A 25863-nucleotide genomic window follows, 5' to 3' on the forward strand; every position below is an offset into this window, starting at 1 on the left:
ACTTATAATTAGTAAAGATGAACAAATCAAAAACTTAACTGCTACAAAAGATTTAAAAGCCGAAATTATGAACGAAAAAAATGAAAAGTTCACACAACTTATGCGCGGCTATATGATAAGAAAATCTTAAGAACTACAAAGAATTTTGAAAATAATACTTTATACTTAAAAAATAAACACCAAGAATGCTTTATGTTTTTTGCAAAGGTAAATATATAATTTTATAACAATTAATAAAATCAATAATATTTAAATATTTTTATAACAGGTACTTGACTTTTTCCTAACTGGCGAAACTCATTTTATTTTAAGGCTACTTCAAGTAATAATATGTAATGTATATTCTCATTAACTCTTAACAAAAAATAATAAAATGTATGTTTTATTATTTGGCAAACATATTGGAAATAATAAAACATACATTTTATTATTTCCAATATGTTTGCCAAATAATGATTTTGGTTTTGAAACGAAAGGCAGCTGTTCCAATTAGCAACATTTGGTGCCCCCAGAGTAACCACCAAAGAAAACTGAATAATGAAAAAGGGTTCACTACTCAAGCTGACATTTTAACACCTTTATGCAGACATTACTCCCTCGTTTTTGGCAAGAGCAAAAATTATTACAATTTTTCCGGAGAAAAACAGGAGGGAAATCAGTTTCCCTCTTTCACCGAGGCGAAACGAGACCCTTTTTGTCAACCACAATGACCAGCTGAAAAATGTAAAGTTAACCCTTGGTAAATCGAAACAGAAAATACTGCACTTCACTTTTGGCAAATAGTAGTGGCACAAATCGGAAATTATTGATGGATGTGGACGGAGCACCTGCAGGCAAAAAGGGGCAATTCTGGGGGGAAAAGCAGCTGGAAATGAGAGTGAATCATGCAACTGCCAGATGTCCTCCATCGAGGACGCAAGCCAAACGGGGGGAGGAAGGAGGGTGGATTCTGGGCTGGATAGAACTTGATTCCTCGGTGGACAACTAACGGAAACCCGAGACCCATATCCGCCCATCAGGCATCCAAGCGCTGACAACTTGTTTCTGCAGTATCGCTAGCACCTGTAAGCCCCCGACAGCCCTGATACTGATACATCATCTTCGGGTCCTCTAATTGCTCACATTACACTCCATTTCTCTAGCCCCTACAGCTGACATTTGCACCTCGAACCGGGCACAAAGGACCAATAAGTCGATTTTGCCAAACCGAAAGTAGAGGATTCCCGAGACCCAAATCTTTTCAAAGGAACAAACACATGTTGCTAAAAAAAAGTATCTTTTACACAAAAAAAAGTAGGAAAACCTTACCTTACCTGTTTTTTATTCACATGTCGAGCTCATCCCTCACCCTCACAAAAAGAAAACATAATATCGATCCATTGAAACTATTTACCAAATGGTTCTCTGGGTTCTTTTCCATTTTTGTTTTCGTATTCGGTTTTTTTGCAACCCTCTATGAGGCGGTGGTGGTTTGCTTTCCGTACCCACCCCGCATCCCAATTTTGGGTAGTTTGGGTTTCGATTTTTTGCCACGTTTTTAAGGAGTGTTTTTTGTGTGATATTTTTATTGGTGGTAATCACATTTTTTGCGTGAAATTTCCTCTGTTTGGATTGTGTAATAGGCGTTGCTTTGACTTTTCGGCTACGATTTGATTGGTTTTGATGGCTCGATTAGGGAGGGTTCCCATTCTTTTCAAGGGGATACAAGGAAAAGCCAAAAAACTTGTAAATAAGATCTAAGAGATACCAGTATTTTTTTTATTTACTTAGTTACTTAGATCATTTATTTTTTGATAAGCACAACAAATAAATTGAGTTTAATAGGAGGAAGTAAGACAAATATATTCGATTTAATAATATAGGTTTTGCCAACTATTATCCCTTTTAATTAAAGTATGCCCCCTGATTGTATCTCTTGGTTTACCCTTCCCGAATTTGGACCTCTCCCAGGCATCTATGATTTCACTGTTGACTTGGCCGGCATCTGGTGGATGTGGTCCGTGGGCCGAGGGCAAACAAAAAGTAAAGGCTGCTGGAAGAGCATGGAATCGGGGAAATCAATCGACTACACCGAAGTCTCTGCATTGTTTGTGGCAAACTGACCAAACGAATCCAGCGACTGGACTTTCTATAGTGCAAATATGGGACTCGGAGGGTAGAGGACTCGCAGGACACGCGTATCGTATCTGTGCAACCCCCACACTCGGATACAAAGTAGAAAAATACAGAAATACATCCATAGGCCGAGGCACACGATGTTGTCAACTTCCTTTTTTCGGTCTCTTCATAACGGATGCTGGACATTATCGATGGAGTGGAATGGGAACGGGAATGGATCCGAGCATGGTGTTCGATGGTATACTACTGGGTAGCATCGGCTTGCATATATTTTTAACCTTTTGTTGTTTTTCGTTAACTAAAGTGCCATCAGGGGCAGATGTTTTTTCCATCCCAGTCGTAGTTTTTCTGCTATATCTCCTACTTTTTCCTATCCATTTACATGTGGAGTGGACACGATGGGCGCATTTTGTTTGCCGAACTGTAAAAATTGTTTTGTTACTTTCGCTGTTTGCTGTCGCGAGTTTCCTTAGTTATCCGCTTTGTTTATTTCCTAAGGGATCTGGTGGGTCCTTCATGGATCTCCATTCAGTACTCACTCTATAGGCTTCACCCCACCACCAGCATCAACATCATCATTATCTTATAGGCTTTAATTTTCTACAGTTTTGCATATTCACCAACTGATTCGCTGCAATTAGTTTTGGTTTTTGCCTTTGAATTGCATTTGGAATTTTGTGGTCGAGTGCAATGGCTGTCGACTGAGATGATTAACTATCATGGCGGGCCTACATAATGCCAGTTGAATGGACATTTAAGTTGGGATTGGAGGGGGCTTTAAATGTAAATTCCATTGAAATGTATTCCTTAATAAAGGAATGGCATAGTATTTTATATCAGCTTGTGCATGCATAACGCAGTTAGTTTCAGCAAAATCGAAGAAATTTTAAAACTGTCATTCTCCTGGAATAATTATGAATTATTAATATCAATTTCTAAAGAATTATGGTATATGGTTCGTTCATTTATTTACTTCTCTAAGCCTGAACTCAAAGCATTTTTATTTATCATATAGAATATTACAATGTTTGTATTCCAGCTATATAAAAAATAATAATAATTAAAGGCCAGTCTTTAATTGAAAACCTAGCTATAAAAATCAATAAACAATATTTAAAAATAAAAAAAATGAGTGTTCACAAACCTTAAAGAATAATTCCTATTAAAGAACAAATTTCTTATTTAAAATCCTTCTTAAAAATTGTACAAAATTGGGAACTTTCAGAGTTAGAGGTCCTTAGGTATCTGTGAGATACTGGCCACGCGTTTGGGAAGATCTATTGTGTGTCCAGCCCTCGTAAATTGCCCGAATGCCAAAACTCAGATGGTCAGCGCATCCTTAGCGCTCGTTAGCGGCGGCGTGGGCCACTTAAGGATTCGCTACACCCACCTCAATCTCGCGGGACGGGCACTGGTCAGCTGTTGGACGAGGCACAAGGATGCCCGCTCGAAGGGACTGCCTTTCTGGCTCGATTCCAGTGAAAAACTGTTTACAGAAATAAATTATCGGGGGTTCAACAAATCCTTAAGGTGGCTCGCTCATGACGTCACGCTTGAGATGCCGAAAGGATCGCCTCACCGCCGGTAATTAACCCATGGCTGCCCACACAGATGCTGGCGCACTCGTATTGATCCGGGTGCCTCGGACAGATCCTGCTTCTGCCCCCGCCCCTGCCAATTTTCATAATTAAAATGCGTAAAGTTGTGGAAAAAAGGAGCCGGAGAGTTGTGGGTAATTCTCCGCTGATCTCTGGATGTGGGCGCCGCCTTTTACTGATGCAATCAACAGCTCGTCGAAGGATGGTGACGGGGTGGATTGCTAATCATCGAATGCTGCTATTCAGCATCGGCACCCCGGGCGCGTTTTAATCAACCGAACACCCACAACATGCTACCCCCTGAGTAATATATATTTTTGGGTGAGTGAAAATCCTTGTAACCCCTTTCCCCCTTCATTGTTCGCTATTTTGGTTTTCTGTTATTTTTAGTGCCAACGCAGCTAAAAATGGCCACAGAATTGTGCACCGTTGTTAGCAGGCCGAGCCGTTTCCAAAACTCAATCCGTAACCCACACCGAATCCGGAATACAACCCCATCCCAAAATGGCGAGGTCGGGGTGGTGGTTAAACATAAATACCCTATTTATGGCGTTGCTTAGCCCTGTGGGATATACAAATGCATAAGGCGTTATTAGTTATAAATGCACTGGGGGAAAGTATGGGGTATTACTAAAAAAATACATTACAGTAATATTGGTTCTTTAAAATAAACATACCTCAAAGAAAAAGTTAAATGTTAGGATATACGATGAGATAACATACCGATATCTTAACTTTTCCATAGATTGGTTCAAATATTGTTCAAATATTTTATAAAATATACTGTATATAAATGTGTACTGTATTATAGGGCACAATAACCTCTTTCGAAGATTAGTTCTAAAATATGTCTAATTTTATTAAATTATAAATGTTATTTTCTAATAAATGATATTATGGTACAGTAAAGTAGTTCTGATTTGGCACTAAGTTGACAGAATATTTAAATACTTTTTTCAGAGTGCACTAATATTATTCTCTATACTTTGATAAGTTGACAATTGCCGATTGAGACGGGGCCATACTAAAAGCCCAAATTATGCATTGTGAAAGCGTGCCGTACGCGTGTCCTGCTGATCAATCAGAGTTGGGGGAGTCAAAGGTGTGTCAATAGCTGGGAAGGGAGGAGAGCGAAAACAGCTGCATCTCGGACATAAGAGAAGACCCTAACAGGACCAAAATTACACCTTTCAAATGGTCAACAGACGGGCAATTGAACTATTTGAAGAACTCCCAGGTTACAAAGTGGCCAGAACTCTCCTGTTTTCCTGCTTTTTTGTCTATTCCGCAAACAATGACCGGCAGCAGGACGAAAAAGATGCTACAAAGCCACAAGCTGAGATAAGAAGCAGGGAACAAAACCAGAAACTAGGGATCGTTAGCTCCGGCGAGGACAATGAGGTCGGGAGTCCCTCGATAAACATCTTTCGCTTGCGGCGGCCACAAGCCAAGAGTTCATCCGGTACAAAGGCCAAATTGCCAACTTAACTTCGCTCAAATGAGCAAGGATCTTCAGATCCTTGGATTCCCTCTCTGGCCTTAATCTAAAGGGGATATGCAAAATCTAATTTGCGATAAGATCAGGGGCCTTAAACCATCATCTTGACCCTGCTGCACTCACCCTTGACTCCTATCGAAATTAATTTCAGCCATAAATATCAATTATTGGGGAAATTGAAAAATTTTAATGAGGAAAAACGGCATTTAAACGAAATTTACATGGAAACAGTATAAAAGGGAAGTGCATTCTTTAGACAAGTATATTCAACCACCAATCAGAGGCAGCCCGGAGAAAACTATTTTTACGAAGCTGAGTTTCCACTCGAGACCCAAAGACTGGGAGAACACCATTTCCCTCCAAGCACGCGCCATTTGGCGTGCGCATGCGCGCCAACCCCAAATTTCCGAAGATCGATCCCAAGTGATCCCCGTGCCCGGTCCCCGAAGGAGACGCCTTGCTGCGTCATCTTCCTGCCACTCCTCCGACTTCTCCAACGCGTGCTCATGAGTTTCTCATTATTATATAATTCCCCTCTCATATGCAATGCGAATTGTGCGTTTTCACGCAAAACGTCAATAATCCATCAAAATTCCAGGCACAGAAGTATGAAGTGAGAGGGAGATTGTCCAATTTGTTTGGTTGCGCCCGCACACAAATTTTGTTGTGTGTTTTTCCTTTTCATCTAACTACCAGGGTATTTAGCACATGATGGAGCAGTTCTTCACTTAAAAGGAGGAGTTCCCAATTTTTTCAGTAACTTTTTTGGTGTGGGTGATCAGTTTCGATAGATCATATGGCATAGATTGCGTGATGACAGTTCTCTTTGGTCAGTCTTGGGACATATGGTTGGGTCTGGGCTGTGAGAAATGATGCTGGGGTTAAGAGTTTTAAGTAGTAGGCCTAAAAGAATCCCTAGGATTCAAGGTATTTACAAAGTAAAACCAGTTAATTTATAGTGATGGAACATTCTGGAAAAAGAATAATATTTTGCTTGATACTGAAGTCCAAAATTTTAATAATATGATGTCCCAAGAACCCCTGTATACTTTAATTTAAAATCAATCACACCACAATGAAACAACGAAATATTTAATAATATCTTAATTTTTATTATGGTAATACATAAAAACATTTCGTGGGCAAATCTTAGGCTACTTTAATTACTTAAAAAGTTTTATTTCGGGTTACACTGGGCGCACATCTTAAGACTCGAAATTCGTTTCATGACTTCGGCTTAGATTGTAGGGGTAAACACTAATTTTGATCCGTTGCTCAGATTGCGTGCATCTTGGCTACTCTTTAAAAATCTCTAAATTTGTACTTCTTCTTTCGTCAGTTTCAGTTGCTTCGAAAATATTGTCATTAGTGCCAAAGGTTGGAAAACAAAAGGATAAACTTGTAAAATTATATTGAATAAATTGTATTTATTTGATTGGATTTCGTTCGATTTGGTTCGATTTCGATTGTTCTTTCGACTTTCAACTAACAAAATACTGAGAGAATATCAGAAAGAGAATTGAGCGTTATGAGTATACATAGGTTAAATAAGACTAAATGTTTATATTAATAAAACATACTCAGTTATGTATATGTTATAAACTATATTTTATTAATTTGACTTTGGACTGTTGGTTTTGTTTGTTTGGTAGTTTCGCTTGACTCGCTTGACTTACAGATTAGTCTAAACTTAGGCTTACGTTTCTCCATGCATTTATGATAATTTTTAAACCGTTCTCAGGGTTTTTAGTCGATTTCGAAAATACAGAGAGAGTGTAGAGAGACAGATAGAAAGGTGGCTACAGTTCGATACAGTTAGGATAGATATATAAACTTAGGTCTAGAGTTAGCGGCTTAATTGGCTTATTTACAATTTTCGACAACAAAATAGTGTTTGGGAAAACTTATTCTACGAATATATACAATTCTGGACAACGATTAATGTGATAATAGTGATAAATAATAATAACAAGGTGAGTGAGTGGGGGACTTAGGAGTGAGCGTTCCTGGCCATGTGGACGAAGAGGCCGACGGGGCCGTCGCACTTCTCGCCGCACATGTTGCACTTGAACACATCGTCGCAGCTGTGGTAGCCCATGTGAATGGTGTAGAGCACGGCGTCCTTGAAGAAGATATCACAGTACTTGCACTCGTAGATGGCTCCCGCCGCCGCCGGTGTTCCGGACGGAGGAGCTGCGACCGCTGAGGTGGTTCCATTGCTGCTGGAGTTGCTGCTGCTGTTGCCATTGCTATTGCTGCTGGCATTGGAGCTGTTACCCGAGCTGGAGGCCGTGGAGCTGGCACTGGTGTTGGCCTGCGGCACATGGGCCGTCTCCATGGACTCATCCGCCGAGCTGGTGCCCGAGCAGTGCTCCTCGGGCATGGGCTTGCGCCCGGCAATCGGTGAGGATGCAGTGGGCATGCTGCTGCTGGGCACTTTCAGCTGCTCCGGCGAGGTCATGGCCTCCGATCGCAGCTGCAGCAGGGTGTCCAGCTTGAGGACGCGTCCCTTGCGCCTCGAGGCATTCGAGCTGCTCATCAGCGGCGTGGCTTCCTCCTCCACCTTCAGATTCATGGCCAGCGGTTGCTGAGGCTGCTGCTGCTGCTCTTCCTCCTTCACCGGGGTCCCTTGCGAGAGATCCATGGCAGAGTCCACCGACTTGCGCTCGTACTCATCATCCTGCTCCTCCTCCTCGTTGTCGCTCTGCTGCTGGTGGTTCTGCTGCTGCAGTTGCTCCCGCATTCGCGGCGATAGTTGAGCCAGAACAGCGGCCTGTTGCTGGGCAGCCAGCATCTGCAGATTGAGATTCCAGTAGGGGAAGAAGGCCATGTTGCGGTTCTGCTGCAGCAGGCTGGCCAGGGGCGGCAGAAGGTTGGCTGGGCTGGGCAGGCTGGGAGTCTGATCCACGCTGGCCACACTCTTGGCTGGGGAGGCGGGCAGCGGGAGCACCGGAGATGCCGCCGTGGGAGCCGAGTTGCTCTGCACCAGGGGGAATCCCTGCAGGGCGGCGCTCAGCTGGGATGTGGCTGGCTGGATGGGCTGGGATGGCTGCTGCTGTTGCTGCGGGGCCACAGCTGCCACATTAGACTTGCGGCTGCCGCTGCCACTTCCACCGCCGGCAATGGGTCCACCGTTCTTGCTCTTGGGACCTCGACGCGTGCCATACACATCGATGACCAGCGAGGGATTCGGGGTGCCGTCCTCATCCAGCACCATGCCGGGCTTGTGTCCATACTTGCGCAGATGCAGCTTGAAGCTGTGGCAGTACTTGGTGGCATAGTCGCAGTCCGCACAACGGTACTGGTACACCGAGCTGTGCGACTTGCGATGCGAGTTCAACATGGACTTGTTCACGCAGGTGTAGCTGCATTTGTCGCACTGGAAGGGCTTTTGGTTCTTGTGCTTGCGGATGTGGTACTCCAGGTGGTGCTTGAACTCGGTGACGAACGGGCACTTGGGGCACTGCAGGATCTTGTCCGGCTTCATGTGGGTGCGGGTGTGTGCCCAGAAGTCCACCTTGGTGATGGCCACCACGCCGCAGGTCTTGCACTTGTAGTTCTTCATCTTGCCGTGCGAGTTGTAGATGGGCATGCGGATGTTCGTATCATCGTCCTCGGACTCGGCCATGTACTTCATGTCCTCGCTGGAGTTGGACATCTGGTCGTGCTCCTTCTCCGGCTCTAGATTCGATTGACTGGACTTGGCCGGCGACTTGGGCGGTGTGACATCCATGGGCGGTGTGAGAGCCTGCAATTTCTCGCTGCTGCTGCCGCCGTTGGCAACTGCAACTGGAGCCACTGAGGAGGCGGATGTGGGCGTGGGCTGGGGACTGGGACGCAGATTGCCTCCATAGAAGTGCTGCATGGGATTGGGCAGACCCGGCGGCGTCAGGGGATTGAAGCCACCCATCAGGTGGTGGTGATGATGGTGCTGCTGCTGGGCCGCCTGGAAATGCTGCTGGTACTGCTGCTGCTGCAGCAACTGTTGCTGCAAGTTGGCGTCGTAGTGCTGCAGGCTGTTCTGATCGTTTTGACTGGGCGACGGGGTCATGGCGCAGAGGGTATCCATGGGCTGCTGCTGGTGCTGCTGCTGCTTGAGGAACTGCTCCAGGTGGTTGGTGGAGGGTATCGGGGACTGGCGTGGACTGCTCGCCACGCTGTTCCCGTCGAGATGGTGACCCGGCTCCTGTTTGATGTTGGCCGCAAACATGCTGCTGTACCATGCGTTGTGCTGCTCGTAGTTGGTCGTGGCTGTCGTCTCCCAGTTCTGCATCTTGGCGGCTCTAGACGGCTGTAATGTGGAAAAAAACAAAGAGAGTGGGGTTAGTAAGGCCATTCGAACACTGCGCCTGCGTCGAGTTTTTTCTCCTTTTTTGCTTTTTTCGCTTGTTTTTCATTTGATTTTTCCTCGTTTTTCTTTTTTTGTGCGGCACCACCCCTAACAAAGGCCAGGGGTGGCTGGGCACCCACCCCCATGGACGAGATTTGAGTGATTTGGGAACAAAATGGAGAAATGGCTACAATATCCTACCGTTTCGTGGCCGCTCTTGGCTGTGATTGTATCAAAGTATATTCCAAATTTTTCCGGATTTTCGTAGGGGATTTGCAATGATGATGATGGTGCTGCTCGTGTGCTGATGTTGTCGCTGTGCTAACAAACTCGTGACTGACTGAGCAATTGCAACAGGCATTGGCTTATATGTGACGCAGGTAGGCGGACGCACGCGTCAAGGGATTAGATGGGCGAAAGGTGACGGGAAGTCAGGTACAGGTCGTGGATCGGGAATTGCGAGGATCGCAAGGATCGCGGATAGCGGATCACGGATCGCTTGATCCATTCTGGATTAGAGCAGAAATTGGTGCGAAACAAAAAAGAATTACGCGCACTTGGATTTGGATGATCCGGGAGCTTAGCGGACGGCCAGCTTAGCGGCGAACTGCGAATTTTCCCTAGGTTTTCTATGGGGATTAAGTAGAGCTCTCCCAACAGCAGGAGTAGGCAACAAAGGAGGCAGTCTCCTGCTAAATAATAAAAAGCGAAAAGGATTGCGGGATTTAACTAAATTAACGGATCAAGGCGGCCTACACCTGCGGGAAATCTCTGTGGGCCAAACAAATGCCCGGGCTGACTAAACTATGTGCAATACTATGCATTATTCCCAAATTACCGCATTAGTTTAATATATTGCTTTATTTATAAACTCGGATATGGAGAAAAAATATCTTAGCAAGGCACGAACTACACTAGAATACAATCTTCCATGTGTAGTTTTTGATGAATAAAGTGCATCTTTATGGGTATGGGTATCAAAATTTTGATATTTCTCCCCATATTCTTATAACTTAATATCTCTATATTTTAAAAATTAAAAATCTCTCTACCCCTTATCTTTTTATATAATTCTGCTGCTTTTTCAGCATTTCCATCTAATAGTTTTCGAAACAAAAACGTTTTCCTGGCAACAAATTTCCGCTAGACTTTTCACTTTGATTTGCGTAGTTCTACAAATAATTCCCGCATTCAAATTTTTTGTTCTGCCGCATTCGCCCATTTTTTCAATTTCTCAATTTCCAATTTCACGCTGAAAAATTTGTGCATTTGCTGCATTTTTGGGTAATTGTTTGTGCTTTTAAGTAAATATTATTAAAAACGCAAAACGCAAGGGGGTTGGTTGCTGGTATATGGTATATCGTATATGGGTTGGGGTTGGGGTTGGGGCTGTGCTATCTGGCAGCTAAAATATCTACAATACTTAGGCATAATTGATGGTGCAGGAAGCAGAGAGTGCACACAAAATGAAGCTTAGCATATTTATTTAATTTCGCTATTGTGGATATTTTTAAAAAGGAAAGCCAAAATTAATTGCTGTGCGTTGTGTGAGTGGGGGCTGCGAAGGAAACAAAGAGAATTTGCCTTTCGTCTGGGCTTTTTTGTGCCATGCCCAACAACAGCAACAAAGCCAAACTAAAGGCCAAGTGTAAAATTAATATTACGCCGGGCGTGCAGGGGCGTGCGGATGCGAGGGGGTGTGCCCACAACGAGTGCAGCCAGGCAACCGAAACTGCAAAAGTAAACTAAACATGTGCTAGTCGTTTTTGGCCCCCCAACCCCCCAGGAACACCCCTTTACCCCCTCTAAAAATATCATGAAAATGGCAAAAATGGAAAAATTCGCAAACGCAGAAAATGCGCCACAAAAAATGTTTTTGTTGAAAAATCCGTACAAAAAGCAAGCCAAGAGCAGGATATGCCAGAGACTATAAACGTGCATCTATGGAGCCGAACCCTATAGCATACACACATGCTTGTTGTTGGCCCAGAACAACTTGTTGTTGTGCCCCTGCTGAAAGTGCCGTTTTTTGGAGCTCCACTCGCTTAGGGAAAAGTGCAGTGCTGCTGCTACTTTTAAAGTGATTCAATGTCATTCGGGGGTTATAAATACATGCCGTATAATGTGTGCATATTTATTTTTATGCGCCTAACAAAGCCCCATTTGTTTGATTTGTGCCCGGTTCTTTTTGCCACAAAACACTAAAACTGTCGGCTGACAATCAATTCCTCTGCAGCCCCGTCTATGCAAAAGAACTGGCGATGATGAGCCTAAAAAATCATCGCGAGAGGCCGTCACATATTTATTATATTTGAAATGCATTTTGGCAAGTGCCAAACTATTTGCCATTAAAAAATTGCCACGCTGACTTTGAATTATAGTTGGATGTCTAAATTTAAATTATTAAAAAAAAGAAAAGTGGAAAATGCATTTGCCGAAAGAAGAGCGAAAAGAAATGCTAAAAATTGAAGGGGGGTTGGGAGGCAGGAAGGCGAAAAAAAACAACATGAAAGTCGACATGTAAACAAATAAAATTAGCTGTCAGGCGTAGAGGGGGGCGTGGCCAGGGGCGCTGTCTGAGGGGGGGCGTGCGCTGCAGTTCTGGGCAAAAACAGACAGCGCGGGCAAAAAACAAGTTCACCCAAAGATCGGCCAAAAGCCAGACAGATTTTAAAATATTGTTTTAGAATTTTTGCCGTTTGCATTTTTAGCAAATGATTTACCACTCGGTGTGTGTGTGTGAGTGAGCTCGCCTGTTTGTGTTTCTAAGGTTAGACAGAAAGAGAAGCACTCGACCGCAAACAACAGGGAAGGGCAGCAGAACTAGGAGAAAGTTGGGCACTTAAGATACTAAAAAAAAATTATTTAAATCACTATCAAACTATTTGAAATGTTCTAGGTTATTAAAATTAGGCGTATAGAATCAAAATCAAAACAAACGTAAGCCCAAAACTTTCGAAAACTGTAAAAATTTTAGAACGTAAACCTCTCAAAAGCCGTGCATATTCCCGAGTGCCTCAACAATTTGCCATTTGCCCCGCAAAAGTGATTTGCATTTCTTGTTTATTTGTTTATCCATGGCAAGCTTTTCGCGATTTCTACCTGCATGTGTTTTTTACGATTTATTGGAGGTCAAATGCAGCGAAACCGTAGCAAATACTAGATGGTAGAACCCCCCTTACTTACCTTGGGGACGCTCCAGAGGAATTCTCCGGGAGAATTGGGAAACGGGAACCGGGAGCACGGAACTTTTTTTCCAGCTCGCGGCCTCTCTCTCCTCTCTGTCTCTTGCTCTCGTTTGACCGCGGCACGGTTACCGTTAGACCAACACACAACGCACAGTGCGTGCGAGGGGGAGCGGCGATGTGGGGGCTCCTTGCTCTTCGTTTTTGTCTATTTTTTGGGCCTCGCTTTTTAGCTAGCTTTTTTGCCTTCTTTTTCGCGGAATTCGCGCATGTGCGGAAAAGTAAGTTTTTGGCGAAGTCCTTTTTGTTCTGAATTCAACTTTTTCGAAACACGAACACGGAGTCTTGTGGGTTTTTTGTGAACTGGCAATATTTATTTTGATAGCAGTTAAGTTTCGTCCTTTGGAGTTGATTGGGTCTCTGTTTTGTTAGGGGCTCTGCCTGTTAATGCTGGCGACTTTCGTTTTCGGGACTCGGAGCACAACTGACCAAACTCGTGCTCAGCGGGCTCTTCTAATAGCTGAAAATCTGCTCCTCACAGTGCACTCGCCAGAAAGAGCTCAAAGCTGGCCCACTCAGATCTCAAATCTCAATGGCAAAGCAGAAACAAATGGCAGAAGTGCAACAACACACGCGGGAAAAAGAAAGGCGGGGGAGCGGAGAGAGCAGCCGCCGTTACACGGTGAGCAGAAGAGAGCGAGCACAGGCAGGGCGAAACTCACTCAAAACGGATGCTAGCTGTAAATCCGAGTGAGTTCCCCCTAACCCCAAGAACCACACAGCATCCCCTTCTTCGCTGCCTTCTCTCTTGCACTCACTCGCTCTCGCTCCCACTCTCTCCAGCTCATTTATCCTTTTGCATTTTCTGGCGCTGCATTTTGGCCGATTGCAGCTGCCTTTTTGGCTCTTCGCCGTTTTTTGGCATCTCCGCTTCACTATTGATTATTGATTTCTGTCCCCCAAAAAGGAGAGAGAGCGGGGGCAGAGAGAGGGGCCGCCTTCGCCAATTGTTTTTTGGGCAACTTTAAGCCCAGACACATTAACAACTTAGCCAACTGCAATTTGGCCGATGAAGCTGGGGCCGAGCAGATTTCTTGTTGCTTTAACACATTTTCGTGCGGGTGTGCGTGTAAACTTAATTTCCGAAAGCTTTGCCACAATTAGGGTCCGAAATTTGGCTCCTCCACAAGGTGAATGGGTGTGCATGGGATAATATGGCATGGTTTTGGATTCATTTAGGGAAATGCATCTTTGTCAGTAGGGTTTCTCAAAATAAATTGTATCTATAAGATATAAGATTATCTTTTTCCTAACCGGAATGATTATTTTCAGTTATACCCACTAACTGAAAATAATCATTCCGGTTAGGAAAAAGATATGTTTTATTATAATTTATAATGTTGACTAAATTATTATGAACTTAAAGGGACATATTATCTTAATAAGATTTTTAATAGAGAGGAGAACGTCGCTTTTTTATTTGAAAAATAAATGCATATCTAACTTTTTTAGGTCTAACAATAAATATTTATTTTATGGGCATGCTAAAATATGGAAATATGAACATCTACATTGCATAATATTATTTAAATTTAATAATTATTATACACATATCCTTTACTGTCCCAAACTCAAATGTATATCATAACGTATAACAGCGATTTCCTCTCTAAAAACATAATTAGTTATTATAAATTACACTCCAAAGAAAGGTGTCTCTGGTCATGGGACTTCCATGATTATTTTATATATTCATTAGAACTGCAATATTTAAGCTGAAACTGATGAAACTGGGGATATTAGGGCGTGGCCCGGGCGGGGGAAATGTAAAAGCAATATTTACAAAACAAACGACATGGCTGAAAGCAAACAAAGCGCCGCCGAAATGCAAATTACACAAGTTATTCGCCAGGGCATCGGGAAATGCGATATGCGAAAGGACCTACATGGCCTACCTGCCGATGGCCCAGTGGACAGACCTGCCATTGACGTTTCTCAACATGGCCAACCGGATTACGAGGCGGCAACCGGACTTAGCGGAGAAAGGATTAAAGGACGCGGGACTACCTGGCGGGCCCGCCCAGTTCATTAATCCGCGCATCCGAAGAAGTGCGACTCGAACTAGAGTGATGTGGATTTAAAAGCGATTTAAAAGTTGGCCCGCCGTCAGCATAATCCAACATTACGCAGTACCCAGGATCACGAGGGATCAGTGCCGCTGATCCGCAGGATCCAGTTAGTCCCCTGCGATTAGCGCTCGCTGATCAGCCCGATTAGCGCTGCTTAGGCGGGCGGGTGTGTGGATCCTCAGCGCTCCGGGCCATTCCTTCGGAAAGTTATGTAAAGTTGAAGCTAAGGACATCACAACAAATTGACCCAAGGACCTAGCGACACCGTCACGCTTGACCTCTTAATTGGGAGTGCTGATATACCTATCTCTGATCTGGGCAAACACAAACATGCTGCCCATCCGATGATCATGATCGTCTAATTGCCGAAAGTCCCTGCCACCACGTATGCAAATAATCCTTAACCTTTGGCCTGCCGCTGCCTTAAGCGAAGATCCTTCGAGGGGAAGATCAAGAGGGAGGATCCTGGCCTCTTTATCTCCAGATCTTCACATCTCCCTTACAGCGCGTATATGCAAATGCACTCCTCAAGAGTGCAGCCAAGCGGTTGGGATTTTGTGGTTGACCGAGCTGCCCCTCGAGAGGATCTCATTAGGATCCCTTTTTTGTGTTTTGATTTGGCGCACTCTTCCCCGTGACCTCTGTCCCTCGGCCTGTTGAGATATCACCTTGAGTTCGTAAGCTGATTTCATGCTAAGGATGATTTGCCATTTTACTTGAGTTTTTTCTTTCTCCTCCGTGAAGATTTCTCTTTTTTGTGGGCTGTTTTGGTTTTGTAGGGGGATTTGGCTCTTAGATCCTAAGTGCAAATTGGTTTTGCCACACAATTACTTAGATTTCAGAGCTGCCGTTGAGTGCAGAATATTTTGGAAATAGTTTTATGTACTTTCATTTGAAGATTCCATGGGTGTTTAAGAAGCAGTTTAAGAAGCATACTTAAAGTATTTCTTAGATAATATTTTTTAACCAATCTATGACGTAATAGATTTATTACTTAAAATGTTCATATATATTTTAGATGCACACTCTGCTTAAACATAACTAATTGCTATTTTACCATACACTTTATAAAAGAATATCTTTACTCATACCATCTCTAAGAAACATGACTTTGAATGATGGCTAAAAACTCATGAATCATTGAACCCCTGCTAGTTCTGACTTGTCCTTCTCTAGCCTACAATTCGTGGCTTCCCTTTCAATATTAAAGAACTATCCTGTGTTCCTTAGGTAGCAAAAAACACTTGCAAATCCCTGCTTCGTTTGCCGGGCGCATTTTGCACACTTCACAGCCATGTCGGGACCCCTAACAAGCCGCAAAAATTAGCATTTCGCATAAATCAGATGTGAAAAGTGCTCGCGAGTCGCGACGTTACGCCCACGAAGAGTGCGATGCGGAAAATTCCGGCGAAATGTTATGGTGAACATGGCACAGGAGAGCCGGGGACAGGCGTTCGCCCAACATCCGTAAATCCTTTTTTAGCACGAAAAACCGAAGGATTAAAAAAGGAAACTAGAGCAGGGCCCGGGCCGGGGCCGGGGCAAATAGTTGCTCTAATTTTCATTGTCCGCCTTAATGGTTACGCCGTAAAATTGGCTGTGCGGCGCAACAAAAGCGTGAAGGACGACGGCAGGACATGCAGGACAATCGCCGGTGGATTTCCAGCCGACACGCCACGAGATTTTATGAAGGCGACTCGCTTTGCATGTCGTGTTCTAAGCATTTCGCTCCGGTCCCGGTTTGTTTTGGTCAGGTAAGGCCGTCGATCAACAATGAAAATAGCTGGAAAATCGCGAGAAACTTCTAAAGATACAATGCCAATGCATACAAGATACAATATGCTATATTCGAGATTCTAATGGTCATTAGAGGGGATCGCTCTACATACAATTGTGCCCGGGGCTTTGGTAGAAACTTAAAAAACCTCGCAAAAAACTCACTTCCGCGTAAGGGATCCTCTGCTTGTCCCATGTTTTTTGTGGGCACCATAAAATATTTAGTTTTTTATGGCCAAGGGGAGGGCAGGTAGAGCGCTGCCGTTTTTTGTGTGCGACCTTAACCCTTTCACCATTAAGAAAAAATCGCATCCTGGCAGTGTCCTTGCCAGTTTCCCTCGAAACGGGCCGCAGTTCGGTGTGCTTTGCGTTTTCTCTTCTTTTTGTTTCCAGCTAATGTCTGCGTCTTTGTGTTCTTTATGACGCCTCGGTTGTTTCTTTTTTATGGTGTCCCTTTGTCCTGCCAGCCTCGTTGCACGGCCAAATCCCTACTTCCTCAACCCTTTTGCGGGCGAGAAGGGGTTAAGCGAAAACGCCATCGCACTTTTTACGAGCCGCGATCTTCCAGGAATCGCGTTGGTCATTAGGCGAAAGGGTTAAGTTCGATTCTGGCTCTGGGTGGGTTTATGGGCTGTATTCAAATTCAAAGGGTTAAGGCGAGTAAATTCTAATACAGTTTACTACACGGAAAATACTGAATAACTTGTAGGGAAAAGGTCCTGGGATAGGCATACCTTATAAGTATGTATGTTCTTGAGAATATAAATAAAATAGAAACATTAAAAAAACCGAGAATGTCATGTACGTTTTTTTATTTTTTCCTCAACTATGAAACTATAAATATGAAATTGTATTTTTTGTATAATATTTCGGTTAACTACTTTCCAGATAGGTATTTTTAAAGCTTTTAATACCTAAATGGTTTTATTATCTTCCATTATTAACTTGCTTAAAATAGGTTAAAATGTTGACATATTTGCTACATCCCTAACGCATAATATTTTCTAAAGTTTAATAAAAGTAAATAGAAGAGGTTTGCCATTGAAAGGGAAATCATTTTAATGGTTCCACCAGAAGTAACGGCCATCAATAAAAATTCTTGAAAAATCCCACAGATTCGATCCTCCTGGCTGAACATTTGGCGCGATTACATTCGTAATTCGCTGGAAATTAAGGCCACTAAGTCGCCAGCGAAATGCATTCGGACATTGGGAATCGGACATAGGACATTGGACAAATGTAAAAAGGATTTTTGAGTCCGGCCATTGTTGTCCGGGCGGAAAGACCCAGACCAAATCCCGAGCTTAGGCAATCGGCGTTGGGAAATAAGCGCCAAAAACGTACCCCTGCCCTCCGAAGGGACTGCTGCTCACCCACCCCGGAGAGATCCTTGGTCTAATCAGTCCACATTTTCACACTTTCGTGACCCCTGCGGCGCTACAGATGCGGACCGGGGGTTGGCCCCTGGCCATTGGCCATCGGCCATCGGTCCGGCCGATGTGGGATAAAACAAAAAGCAAGGCAGAAGTAAAAACAGAATAAAAATATAATAAAATTGGGAACGCGCGCCAGCGTCCCGGTCCCGGTGACCCCTTGTCAGCGTCAGGCAGAGGTTAAAATTAATGCGAATGCGGGGAAATTGCATCAATTCGGGGTCACGGCTAAGACGCCTCAAGGAGAGCCAGGGCATAGGGGTGGCTGGGGTCAAATTTATGGCTCGCCATTGAAAACTGTAACAGCCGAGCGAAGGATTTTTGCAGCTCGTTCGAATTTGCGCTTCATTGTTTTGCATGTTGTGAAAAATGGTTCGATTTCGGCCGGATTTTGGGAGGTGGGGTCGCCGGGTTAGAGCGATTTTAATTGACCATTGGGTGACCCTCCCCGCCTGACCTTTTTCCGTCTTGGTGATCCGGCATTTGAATAATTTTTCATTGCCATCCCAGGTTTGTTTTTATTGCAAATGGCATTTAATTGTTGACCCCTGAGTTTCCCACTCATCGCAGCCGGAAAATGTAACGTATTTCTATCGGCAGCTGGAAAACTCTCTGCTCATTTTCCAGCCCGGCTCGGCGAAGCTCTTTCGCCTCATTCGTTGAGCCAAGGAATTAGCTAATGGCCAGGCCTGTTTTTCGGAAAATGTCCGTAATGGCCCGGCGAACTAAGCCGGAAAACGTACGGCGCAAATGCGAATAAAAAATTGAACTTCTTACGATAAATATGCGAGCCTATTAGTCGCACAGTCAACGCCGGGCCCAAAAACCGAAAATACGGCCGCCAGGCTTTTAGCCCAGGGCAAAGCCCATGTCAAGCGCTGAATAAGTAATTCTTTTTCTAGGATTGCGGCCATCAGGACGATGTTCCAGGACTCGTGTCGTTTCGGCCAAGGTGTGGGTGCCAAGAACAAAGGACACAAAACGTTGCCACGGCTCCGAGGCGCAGGATGTGAAAGGACAAAGCAGAATATTTTAGTTTCTAATGAATGCGTTGAAATGCCAGATTCCGGATTTATTTGGCAGCCGGGAAGATACTTGGCGCTGGGATACCCTCCAATATTAGTACTACATTAGCAATAAACATTGGGTTTCATATAAAACTACAAGATAAAGGAAGGTTAATATTTTAGTTAAGCTAAATATTTAATAAGACGTATAAAGTATAAAACTTAAATTTTATTCAGAAAACATTGGAATTTTTATAAAAATATAGGATATTAGATACATAATACAAAGAAGTTCCTCTCAAGGCTGTATAAAAACTTTCCCTCACATAATATCGAAATCTATGGCCGCCATATAGTTTACTAAAAATATTATAATAAAAAGAAAAGTATAACAACATTTTTTTTGTGTTAAAAACCATATTCTACAAGGCTTTGGTTCTCAGGGCTCTTCTCACATTATTACTATTTCCAAATGGAACCCACTGAATAGATCACACTCTAACATCCCCAAGAAGTGGGGCTGCATTAACACTTGGTATATTCCTCGCATAATCCCCATATACGGCTGCTCCCTCGCATCCCCAGCATCTTTTGGGCTTACCGTAAGAGTGTAAACACCACTGTCATTTATTTTCGTATTATCATAATGAGGACTCGTATATTTTTATGTGAATTTCTTGCTTTTTGTGCCAGAAACATTCGCCGGCAAAAACCAACCCCCCAGAAGGGCAGTTGCCACCCCCTCACATGTCACTCGGATCCCGCATGTGTGTGTGTCCTTGTGTGTAAAAAAGACACCCGAGCTGAAATAAAAGTAAAACACAAAAACACAAAAACAGTTTCGCATTGGCAATTTGGTTTTGTTGTTGTTAAATTATCACCCAGTTCGGGGCCATATAGAAACTATATATCCACCCCAAAGTGGCGTGGCTCGGCTATTTATGCAGACTCCCACCAACCCCCCTTCGATTCACAAAACTTTTACAGGGGCGTAGGAGTGTTTTGGGAGGAAAAATAGCATAGCTCGTATTGCTTAAATATTTCATTTCAGACCATCAAACCAAGAATATTAATTTTTTGGTTTTCATTAGGTTTTATTACAATTTTTTACATAAATCTTTTATAACACATAATCAATAAAATCTCTGAAAAATAAAGAAACCTTATAATTAAATAATATCTCGTATTTAGATATGTTTTGTTATTATTTTTTTCCATTACCCCTTCTCCTAAGACTCTGAGGGTGTATCTCTGAAATGGTCTTTCACTGTTCAGATAGTTCGATTTCTTTTTTGTTTTTGTGTCAGCCCCGCCGCATCTTAAGTCTCTCTATTAGTTTTCCTAAAAGAAGCAGCTTAAAATAAAGTTGGTATTTAGTTGGCTTTAGCAAAGCAATTAAAAAAAAAATATTTAATTTTCTATACCCATTTTTTTTGTGAAATATTCAAGAGTCGAAATCGGATTTGTATGCCTTCTATTTTTCTAAATTAGTTTCTTTGTTTCGTCGCCCTTTGCTTATCAGTAAATATTTTTACACACAAAATCTCCAATCCCCCGATTAAGCAAATTAAGTTCTGTGGAAGTCGTGTACACAAGCTAAAAGTCAAATAGGATTTGTTTAACAATAAAAAAATGCAAATATGAATTTTGAATTTTGCGGTTTCTGTTTGCTCGCACTGATAAAAATCCCAATGCTTCGATTTGTTTGCCTTGGTGGTCAGTCAACTTTTTGCTTTCCATGGAAAATTACGAAAATTATTGGAGATAGCGACTTAAGAGGGAAACTGCTGGAAATTAACTACATCGCTTCGAATACCTTCAATCGGTTTTTTTCGTTGGTTGGTACACATATAAAATATTATTTGATTAGTAAAAATATAAAATAAATGATTTTGAGATTATATCATAAATTAAATTTAAGATTAAGCCAAGATATTCATGTTGCTGCTGTAAATAAAAGATTTAAGTGTGAATGTTTTATTTTCGTTTGGTTAGTAACATATTTACCAGTGAGATCTTCATCTTCAAAAACTATTTATCCAACATTTTTCTAAGATATTTTGACAAGATTTCATTTCTCTACGTTTTTAAGCATTTAAGTTAATGACTACCAATTTGTTTTTAAAAGTGTAAGTATTTTTTTTTCTTTCTTTAAAAACCTCTTCCAAATTGTCCCCCTCTAATCGATAATCTATCCCAATCACTTGGACCCGAAAGGTCTCTAATTTGGTTATCTCTTGTTCTAATAAATTCATCTTGCATCTCAATTGTGGCCATCAGATTGCCTAGTATTAAATCTTTAGCTTTTATAAGTTCCACTTTTTCTTTTATTTGTTCCGACAAATTTTGAATTTGTTCTTTGTTTTTCATTAGAACAAGATCTTTAAATTCGATTAATTGCAAAAGTGCATTTACATGATTGTCTTTATCTTTTTTGATTTCTTCAATAGTTTTAAACTTTTCGTTGTTTTCCGGAATACGTGTATTGTGTGGAAAAACTGGTCCCGAATCCGCCAGAGATAGATCCAGGAAAAAGACTAGAAAAATGACAAAAGCACACGATTTCATTATGTTAGACATGCGTATTTTACAACCGTCAAATGTGTACTAATCTGAAACAAAGCATACTAGATCTTTTTAGCTTCTATGTATTGTATAGCTTTTATTCGTGACATTGAAGCGATAAGAATTTCTGTGGATTTTGATTAAATTTGGAAATAAAACAATTCACCTAAAATATTGCTTATGTTTCTTATCAGTGGCTGGTCTGTATAGGTATTTCATATTTTGCCTTGTTTTCTATAAACTATTGCTTAGTTTTTAACGAACTGAAGCTGTTCTTTGAAGGAACACTTTTTTATGACATGGTTACCCCAGCCAGTGGGTTCCTGAAAATTCCATTGCATACTTTTTCGGGTTGTGGAACAAGCCGGCGTCAGCCAATAAAATCCTACGAGCTTCGCCATTTCTATCGGCGGCCGCACAAAAACTAATTCCACATAATGGGCCAATCTACATAAAAAATCGCTCGTTCGCTCGGTGGACTCTCCTACCCTCCCTACAGTCAAAAAATCGATGGGCGGAATGGGAGTGAGTCACTGGGACTGCCACCCCCTGCATAAATTTCCAAATAATGTAATGCTAAAAAAAATGGGCATGCGAGTGCGAGCGGGAGAGGCTGCATGGGCGAAATCGGGGGAGCAAATAGAGTTCGAAATCATGAACCATACAAAATGAAAATCCACCCTCGAAAAAAGTTGCCAACGTTTTTTCCGTTTTCCGCTCGTTTTTATTTTGTTTTCCTTCCTTCCCCTTTGTTTTGTTTAAGTGGGCAAAAAAGAAGAACGCAAAAAGCACTGAGTGGGTGAGTTTCTATATGTTAGGGTGGGTGAAAGTATTTCTTTGAGTGTGCGTGTGGGTGGGTTGTTCGGTGATGGCAGTACACTTGAAGACAAGACATTCTAAAGATCAGAGCTACATTGTTTTTGTACTTATTAGAAAGCATACTTATTTAAAAAGATCGAAAGTCTAGTATAGATATTCATAGTAATCAATATCAAGAAGAATGTGTTCCTAAAAACTGTGGTTTCGAGAATACTTCTTCTAAAAAGTAAAGTAAGTAAAAAAGTAAGAAGAAAAATTTCTGAAATCAAGAAAAAAGGATGTAATTTTTTTGGTTCCCTGCGTAACTATAATATGGGTAGTATTCAATCTTTCATTTAACTTTCCATGTTTTTTCAGCAAAGATATAATAATTTTTTCTAAGTATTGCTGCTTGGTTGATTCCAAGATACTTTTTCGCTTTGTTTGCAAAACAATCAAAAGCGAACTGAGTCGCCATGTTCATTCCCAGTTTTCCCCATTTCCCCTGATTTCGCTCCGTTGACATCGTTGGCGACATTAAATATTGCTAAGCGGTCTTTCTTTTTCACGGACCCCACTACCCCCCATTTTCACCGCTTTTCTTTATTTCTCTGCTTTTTTCCGGCCAAACCAATTTCAAGCATATTTTTATGAGTCCTCGGAGCGGGCGGACGGGTCAACAAAAGGCCATTCGGCTGGCAGGCGCAGCAGCTTTAGTTTATTTTGCAAACGTGTGCCATCGGCCACGCCCCCCGTTCGAACGCCCCCCAAAAACGGAGCCATGTGCTAGACGCTAATAACGTGGCCGGCCGAAAAGGCGTCTGGAAATGGCCAGGGTTCAGAGGGTTTTGGGGTACTGGTTTCTGGGCTCTGGACTCTGTTCCTCCGTTCGCATCCATATGGTCGGATTCCCTTGGTCTGGACGTGAGGGCAATGAAGCTGGGAGGAAACGTTGCTGCGGAAATTGGGGATTGGTTAGTGCATTACGAACTGGCAGTAAAATATCTCCGGGTCATTGCTTATGGCAAGATTTATATTTGATTAGAAAATAATTCACTTTCCTCACACCAGTACTTCCTATTTGGGTAAAAATGTTAGTAATATTTCTATATTTATATATATATATATATATATAACACGAATTATTTTTTATACATATTAATACACACACCTTATTATAGTAGACATATGTATGTATAAAAATATAATAATAGAAATAGAGGTATATTTTATCACAACACTCATAAACTACACATAATATTTAAAAATAAATATGATTATAGAACAGATGTTTCCCAAAGATGCTTTTCAACAAGTCCTCTTTGGCTATATATATTATAAAATTATGTTCCATAGCATTTAAGGATTAATTATATCATTTTAAAAGGTCATAGTTAAGACTTTTATTTGTAGTACAATCCCAAAAACATATGAAACCTTTTAGAGCTTTCATTAAAACAATCTGTATTCGTATAGGATGATATAAATTTTGTTAAACTTCTAATCATGGAACATGGCACAATTTGCTGGCGTTTTGACTGCGTTTTATGGGCCTTTTTACCAAATTACAAAAATGCGCCATTTCTAATTTGTGTGTGCTTTTTTGCTTTGTTGTTGTTGCTGCTTTTGTTTTCATTTCGGGACACAGAACTGTGCGCCTATAAACCAACAACACAAGGACAAATAACGGAAATGACAAAACAGGCACACACACACGCGCACACCCACCGCCCAACCGCCCATCTGCCCAGCCAGCCAACCACCCACTTTTGGCCGCCCCTTTTGCCACATGCCCAAAAATATGCAACATTTTTTATATGTTTCTGCTTCACAAAACTTTTGCGCAGGCAGTATCATAAAATTTTTTTCTGCTGCTGCTGTCACTTTTTTCCTCCGTTATTGTTGCTGTTGCTGCCCTGCTTTTGGTTTGTGGCCAGGCTTTTATGCTGCTTTCACCGTGTGTGCGTGTGTGTGCCGGCGAGTGTGCGCGAGTGTGTGTGAGTGCTTTTTATGACCCAATATGGCCGCCACAGAGCGCCGTACGTGTTTGCTTTCCCGTGTCCGGTCTCCGGTCGCCGCGCTCCTTCCCCCTTCTCCACTCTCCATTCTCTACTCTCCACTCGCCACTCTCCGCCAACTCTTCGGGGCAGAGATGCCGCCGATCTACTCCAAGGCACACATATATCATTCTCTTTGAAACATTGTCAAACAGCCCTTCTATAGCAGATATGATACCATAAATATTTGGTATTACAAAAGGGAAAGTGAATGTTATGGAATTGAATATTTAACTTTAGTTATTTTGATTTGTTCGTTTTTAATATCATTATTATAACTTATTAATATTATAATAAAAATAAAATGTAAATTCCAATGCTTAGTTTTATATTCCATTTCTGGTAAATTATATTTATTATTACTGATTGATCCCTAGTGATCCACACACCATTTCTGATTGTTGATCCACTTGGAGAATTATAATAATGATTCTTAAATATTTTGGCGATCATTCACATTTTTCGGATTGTAACATATACATTTTTTTAATATTCATAATAATAATGAAAAACATTAAAGAAAAAATTCTAAATAAATGTTAAAAGCCACAATTAACTAATATTTCGAGAACTTCTTTATAGACGCTGTTCTTTTTATAAGCAAATCCAATAGTAACATAGCTATTAAGGCAATAACTAACTAGTAATAACATTCTTGAACTTGGTATTTATTATCTTAGCTAATTTATAAATGAATCTATCCAAGGATGGGTGATATGACGTGTTCTTATAGAATAGCGACCCGAAGAAAAAGGCCGCAGCGACAGCACTGTCCTGAGTGCGGGTTTATGAATTATATAGATTTTTATGCGGTCGCATATTATTTTTGTGGCCTTTTTTGCTTCTCCCTCTTTTTTGTGTTGGCCCCGACTCCTCGGCTTGGCCTCCTTGGAGCCGGAGCGGGGGGCAATAAAAATGTCTTTTTATGTGTACGTTTGTCTCCTATCCCGGCCAAAGGATCTCTTGGTTCGGCTGCTCCGTAATGGCCGCCTTCAGGCGGCATGTTTATGAATACGCTCGAAGTCGACTTGGGCTCCCTTTCCGATCCCTGTGCTTTACGAGTCCTGGTACTGGCGCAGCTTTTATTATTCCTATTTTCATATATATTACACTCTCCATTTTTGGCTGTTATTTTTTCTCCGCTCTATAGAGCCGTGGCTCTAGCCACTGGCTGCTGTTGTCATTTTTGCATTAATTTCATATTTGGTTTATGGGTATGTGCGTTGGGTTTTTCTTGCCGCTGCTGTTTATTTCGCATAAATAATAAATATTTTTGGTTATTGCGTCTGCACAGTATTAATATTATTTCCAGCACACCCACACACGCGCCGCTTGCATCCTGCGAACCGCAGGACTCATGGCCGTGAGC

General features: G+C 42.1%; 1 protein-coding gene across 3 annotated transcripts; it reads right to left on the reverse strand.

The window, feature by feature from the left end:
- Nucleotides 1-6621: 6621 nt before the first annotated feature.
- Nucleotides 6622-13202, reverse strand: LOC108031898 (protein hunchback). Of its 3 annotated transcripts, XR_007764640.1 has the most exons (3): nucleotides 12731-13202; nucleotides 6795-9505; nucleotides 6622-6710 (listed from the first exon to the last, which is right to left on the reverse strand). XR_007764640.1 is itself a non-coding variant. In XM_017105665.1 (2 exons), exon 2 carries the CDS (start codon nucleotides 9485-9487, stop codon nucleotides 7205-7207), a length of 2283 nt encoding a protein of 760 aa, XP_016961154.1. In that variant the 5' UTR covers nucleotides 9488-9505; nucleotides 12731-13202; the 3' UTR covers nucleotides 6622-7204. The 3 variants fall into 3 exon arrangements, 2 of the variants coding, with proteins under 2 accessions (XP_016961154.1, XP_043951564.1); XM_017105665.1 differs by having other exon boundaries at nucleotides 6622-9505; XM_044095629.2 differs by lacking the exon at nucleotides 12731-13202 and adding an exon at nucleotides 9746-9873 and having other exon boundaries at nucleotides 6622-9505.
- Nucleotides 13203-25863: the final 12661 nt, after the last annotated feature.

Source organism: Drosophila biarmipes, chromosome 3R, assembly GCF_025231255.1.
Source record: "Drosophila biarmipes strain raj3 chromosome 3R, RU_DBia_V1.1, whole genome shotgun sequence".
NCBI lineage: Eukaryota > Metazoa > Arthropoda > Insecta > Diptera > Drosophilidae > Drosophila > Drosophila biarmipes.